At 38.7% G+C, this 6596-nt stretch overlaps 1 protein-coding gene across 1 annotated transcript in view; it reads left to right on the forward strand.

The window, feature by feature from the left end:
• The window catches only part of LOC107733323 (E3 ubiquitin-protein ligase pellino homolog 2), a 51322-nt gene that overhangs the window by 4678 nt on the left and 40048 nt on the right, over positions 1-6596 (forward strand). Inside the window, exon 2 of the mRNA XM_016544897.1 lies at positions 2620-2749. Within this exon, the coding sequence (XP_016400383.1) occupies positions 2620-2749 (130 nt within the window). The remainder of the gene's footprint in view (positions 1-2619; positions 2750-6596) is intronic.

Raw genomic sequence — 6596 nt, forward strand, 5'->3', positions numbered from 1 at the left:
TAAACCGCATAAACACATTTCATTACACCAAATACACAAAATAATGTTCTTTTTAGCAGCATCATATGACCCCTTTAATTTAAAGAACGAAAGAAAAGAATCCCTCACTGATCTTGACTGAATCACTTTTGTAACCTCAGTTTATATTTTATTTGCCTGTTGTTTGGCGCTGACTACTGTAATGACAATGTGCATCTGTGTATGCGATTATTTTGGAGATGCGGTCCAATATAATTTATCCTTATTTAGGGTATAGGCCTATTCTATTTTGATATACAATATAATTGTTTAATTAACCTGATATATAGCACTATAAATTAATTAATTTGCAACAAAACTATAAAGTTTTGTTGCAAACGGCTGAAGACATTACAGTACTATATCTCAGCTCGCCCCTCAACATGCACGCGTTCGGAGATTGGGCAGTCCAACACTGAATATTATTTTGTGGGCGTTGTATTTTGATTAATAAAATAAAAAACGTTTTTGCTCAGAATTCGTTTTTAACCCCTGCATGATTTTAGTCATGATAAATATCAAATACGTTATAGCTTGACTACAAGTTTAAAAACAACGCTGCAATTGTTATAATTAAGGAAATTAAACTTACCATCATGAAATGTCTACACAGGCGATAATGCCAAAAAGAAAGAGAAACATCGGAAAATCTGCATATTTTATTCAAGACAATATTATATGACGTCAGCATGCATTTATCATTCTTACAATCACCGCCAGAATGTCCAACTTCACCATGATGAACTTAAAATTGGGTTTTATTATTTTTCCTCAACAGTTCTCCTCACAAAACGAAATTCATTTCAAACACAAATTTGATAAGAACAGAGTGGAAATTATTAGCAACACCAAAATAACAGCAAAGCTAATGTTTTCTGTTAGTTTAAGCACAAACTAAGAAAAGTAAAACCAAACTTTGTGGCAATAATTAAGACCAAACTGAACATGGTGTGTGTTTATGGTGCATGTCGGCAATGTTGTCTCAGCGGGGGCGGGGCGTGGTGGAGGTGGGGCTTGCGTAGACTATATTATCGGATATCGAGATATTTTTAAAGGCGATTATCGATAAGATATTTTTGACATATCGCCCAGCCCTAGTAGAGAGTATTGTGCTAAATAGTTTGTTGCTAGCATTTTTATATAATAACATTATATATAACATCTTTATACCATGAAGCGGCAGCTCTAATGTTAAATGGCATGTGATTCCTTTTGTCTCCAAATTAAGTCCTGCTTTGCTCACATTGTGCTGCCAGTGGAAACCACTTCTGCTTTAAGGGTGTTCACACTTGTTCTCTTTAAAAGATGCAGACCTCAGTTGATCCGAAAGTGTAGAAAAGCAACATTGTATCTGGACCCTGCACGCAGTGTTTTTTTTTTTGTTTTTTTTGGCAAAACTGAAGGACAACATTTGGGTTTTTGTAAAAAAAATTAAATATGCTTCTCATTTCAAATGTAGTGACATCCTGTAGTCCTGCAATTTTTGGTGACAGTACTGTCATGGTTTTTAGATTTGTATATAATAACTTGTGGCAGAAACATTTACAGTTATGCAGATGTGAAACTACAGTGAACCTGGAGCATTTTGTTCACAATAACAAAGCAGCACTTTCACTTTAGCATGCTTGCGTCATGTAGGAGATAACGGAGAAAACCACTTTCGCTAATATTCTGCCTAATAAATTTATTTATGCCGTGCAGCGATTTTTCACTTGTATGTATTAGAATTATCACAGAGGCAGCTGACGTTAATGAAAGAATTTGCAGCTTTACTTGCAAACTATAATTCCTGTTCATGATTTAATTAAATTAATTGAAAAGTGTAGTAGTAGTAATAGAATATGTTTGAGGTCGTAATGATGACAATAGCACAGACAAAATAGCAGCTGTTCTGTGCTCCGGCGCATTTAGCACTCATACTACATGCGTACCGTGCCCGAGCCCAAGTGAACCGTGCTCTGGCCCACCTCTTCCAAGTGAGCCAGGGACGGCTAAACGAACCGCGGTTCAAAGATCGCCTAGTGCGAGTACACTCTTATGGCGCTTTTCCACTGCGTGGTACGACTCTGCTCGGCACGGCTCAGTACGGTATGGCACGGCTCGGTTTGCGTTTCCACTGCAGTTCAGTACCGCTTTAGAGTGGGCAAGATTATTCACATGTCGTTATAGTTGCGCCGCCTCTATTGCCGCGTACCAGGTACTGTACCCAGTGGAAAACCCCCCAAAAGTGAAGCGTACTGAGCCGTACCGTGCCGTACCATGCAGTGTAAAAGCGCCATTAGACTGCTGGAAACACTGTATCACGAGTATGTGCAGTAGATGACACCGAACACGTCGCTACTCTTTGAAGCACATGGTGTGTACTGTCTATACAGATATTTCAGTGTGGTTTGATAATTGTGCAATGGCTTGGTTAATTATGAAGCACATTTTGAATGATGAGCATTCCAGTAGTTCAGAAATCTGTGTGGCTTTCTGGATTCTGTGTTAGTCTGCTCATGTGGCAGGGATCTGTAGAGCTGTAAAACACCATATATTCGCAATTTTTAAAATCTTCCTCATCTAATGGTATCTAATTTTGGCATTTCTCTTCTTGAACAGGTACAATGGTTCACTCCCCAATGGAGACAGAGGGCGAAGGAAAAGCCGGTTTGCCCTTTATAAGAGAGCCAAAGCCAACGGTGTCAAACCCAGCACTGTACACATCCTTAACACGCCACAAGCCACGAAGGTAATCTCATATCAGAAACCATAATTGGGAAACCTAATCATCTGTGAAATTTGCTTTTCACCACTTCTCTGTGCTGTGTGCTGCCTTTTTTTAGTTTGTTTTGATTGTTACTATTATGACTTGAATTAACGCAGATTTCACAGCCAGAATTCCACTTCACATTATCTTTTAAAAAAAGTTTAGTTTCTCAGAAGATCAGAAATTGGGAATGTACTTGAATGATGTACAGCTCATTGTGGGAATGGAGAATGTCTGAATGCCTGAGTTTTGGGGTCCTACCTTCACTATTTTTTTTTAATCCGTTTAGTGTCAAATGTAAATAGTTGTAAACACACGCATCCTGATCATTTATGTTTTGAAGTTTTCACATTGGTTAATCTTTTTTTTTTTTTTATTAAATCAGTGCAAATTGTTTGCCCTTCTTGTCTTCAGAAAGATATGGAAATGTTATTCACTAACGTTTCACATTGTTCATGCTTAACTCACACGCCATAATTAATATCACGACACAATCATGCCTAACTCGCCTGGTCCTTTATTTAAGCAGCAATTAACTTACATTTTAACCAAATAAAAAGGTACTCATCTTATTCATTTAAATAATGTTTCCTTTTAGTTAAAATAAATAAACAGCTCACAGTTGATCAGTCAAATGTCCATTTTCGCAGATGAAATCAAGTTATGCGTGCAGTACGGAACACCATTAACCCTTATCTTCCGTACACTGGCATAGGAGGTACTTTTCCCTACTTTTCTCAAAAACTATTGGTCCTAAAGACATCAATCAAAGTGTGGACTGTATAATGGCTATTCCCCCCAGGGAATGATCACACAAACATGCTTGTCTGTCTCAACAACCGAGGAGTGGTCGCTGGCATGTGGTGACTAGCGAAAAGTGTACGAAACATGGTTAGTCTGCGTTACCCTTTTTAAGAGATTGCATTTCTTTTTATAATTTGCAGCAGGGGTGTGTCAACTCTTTTTAGATTGTGCGCCATGGAGAAAGGCTAACTTAAGGGACTGATTTTTGTTTAAAGCATGCCGCTCCCATGCAAGCGCATGATCAACACATGCTCTTTTGAAGCTTGTCAAATCCAGAATCAACTTTATGCAACACAAACTCCACATAGCAGAGAGTAGTAATGTAGAAGAGTATGTTGGTTTCTTGCCCAGTTTAAACTGCAATACAATGCAATGTTTGGTTAAAGATTTTTTAGTTACTCCACAGCACTGGTTGTGATAGCATACCTAACCCCACCTTTCAAATGTCTGCTTGCTACTGGGACATTCTTCAGGGATTTACAGGGTGGTACTAACACAATGGGTGGGGTTGAGTTGTAAAAAGTTTATTGTCATTCAGAGCAGCCTCAGCCAATAAACTAATCTGTGCTGATACTATGAGCCTCCAGATGTTATTAAAATTCACAGAGACTGTCTTTCCCTCTGATACTGGAGAAGTTTAATGGGTGCTGGAGATCTGTTTGAACACATTTGAGCAGCCAGGCCACAACTTTCAAGTGCATCCCACATGGTATCTATTCACAATGGTAGTATTTTGATCATAACTTCTATCCCAGTGACTTAACTTTTTGAGAACATGTGATTTTATCCATTTTTTGATTTTATTTTTTTATTGTGGTTGGTGGCTTCTCTGTGATGATTGATGACTCTTGTCGTTTTGCCACTCTTCTAGTCAGCTGAAAGCAAACTGCCAGCAGCCAGCATTGTCTGAGGAGATCTTTCTCAAAGGGATCTGCTTCATTACTGTGTGTGACTCTAGTTCTGTTCAAAAACCTAGTGAGCTGCCTAACAAGACTGCATTTTAAAGGGGTCATTGGATGCAAAATTAACTTTTACATGTTGTTTGAACATAAATGTGTGTTGGCAGTGTGTGTACACAACCACCCTATAATGATAAAAATCCACCCAGTGGTTTTTATTTAATCCCTAAAAATAATATCCCCTTTTTCAAATCAAGCCGTTCTCAGCTTCTTGTCTGTGTGATGTCACATGGACCAAGGCCGCTCCCACGATTGTTGATTGACACGGCCATCTTACCTTAGACCTGCCCTGAGTGAGCTGTAACAGTCCGACCGCCATTGTTTCGACGCCGGAGCAGGGACATAGACAAGAATGGCTCCATAGCGAATGAGGTGTTCTGTTGTTGGATGTAATAATGAACATAGCAGTCGTCATTTACTCCCGACATCTGAGCCGCTGAAGACGCAGAGGATTAACGTTACTTTCGTTTTTGAAGGGAATGCGCCCCTGATCTACCTAAATGAGTCTGTTCGTGCGAATCATTTGTGATCCAGCCTCACCTACAGAAGAAGTGAGTATAAGGTTTTTTTTGGAATCTTTGCAAATCGCCTTTCCTAATAATGTGCTAGTTAGCAAGTTTCGCAGCTAAATGCGACTAAAGTAAACTACTGCTCGTCACCCCACAGAAGACCAGGGCGGTGTGATCAGAGCTCATTAGCATTTAAAGGAACATGTAACAAAACGGGTTGCTCTGAAAAGAGCTGATTTTGACCTGGTAAAAAGTTTTTTTTTTTTTACACTACCATTGAGAAATTTTAACCAAAGCATGTTATAGACTTTTCATTAAGACCCTAAAGAATCATATCAACTTGTGGAAAATGGGCATCCGATGACCCCTTTAAGGCATATGTTTAATTGTAGACAAGAGGCTGTTTAAAAGATTTTTTTCCTTTGGGCAGGCTCCAAGACAGCATCTCATGTGTCCTTGATAGAAACAACAATCTCAATAATTATGAGCTCAGTGGAAAAAAATTCATAATGTTACATTCAGTATCTTTAAAGGATACTTTTCACGAAAATGTTAAATCTAAAAAAAGGTAAAAAATGATGTATTGTTATGCTTGGAGTATAACAATTCATTGTTACTATTAGCTTAGCAGCATGCTGACATTAAAAAAAAAAAAAAAAAGATTTTCCGTTTTGTGTAGCACTTAGAATTACTTTTCAAATCAGTCACGTCAGAAACCCCATTTTTATTTTAATAATTAGTAGTAAACAAGGCTCGAAATTGCGACCATTTTGGTCTACATAACCAATTAAACTTCATCTTTACATTCTTAACGCTAATGCAGATTTTAGATTGGTTAATATTAGCTGTCAATCACCCAGTCACTGCTTTCCGCTGTCAGGTGACAGGGAGCTAACTACCGCGGGGAATGAAAAAGGCTGAAGAAGAGAGAAAATAAAAAAAGAAACACTGACAGATTTATTTTGTGAACCACCTAAAGTTACAAATAATGGTGCTGGTGATAGCGATCATGTGGTGAATGTTGATCCACCAGCCGAATAGAAGGCGTACAGTTTTCGGAGAGAGTGGTTGAAAGACTTCTAGTGGCTCTTGCAGGTAACCACCGAATCTACACATTTCGTAATTGTTGTTTTACGATGTGCGGTTTGACATTATCAAGATTATCAAGTAATCCAAACTAAACACACCTACAGAGAGTGCACGCACACATGACGTGAAGTCTATACATGACGTGAAGTCTGTTAGGTTAGATTAGTGCGCGTGCGCATTTAGAGTGCGTTCTTTAACAGCATGATTCAGTCTATTATAATGCATCACACAATTCACAAAATTCGGCCTTTACATCATTTCATATAGTTCAGGGGTAGGCAACGTCGGTCCTGGAGTGCCGATGGTGCCGATGTTTTAGCTCCAACCCTGAAAAAAAAACTCACTGGTCTGTAGCCTCAGTAATCCTGAAGACCTTGATTAGCTTGTTCAGGTGTGTTTGATTAGGGTTAGAGCTAAACTCTGCAGGACAGCGGCACTCCGACGTTGCCTATCCCTGATATAGTTAAT

This window comes from Sinocyclocheilus rhinocerous, unplaced genomic scaffold (assembly GCF_001515625.1).
Source record: "Sinocyclocheilus rhinocerous isolate Xijiao unplaced genomic scaffold, SAMN03320098_v1.1 scaffold3326, whole genome shotgun sequence".
Lineage (NCBI taxonomy): Eukaryota > Metazoa > Chordata > Actinopteri > Cypriniformes > Cyprinidae > Sinocyclocheilus > Sinocyclocheilus rhinocerous.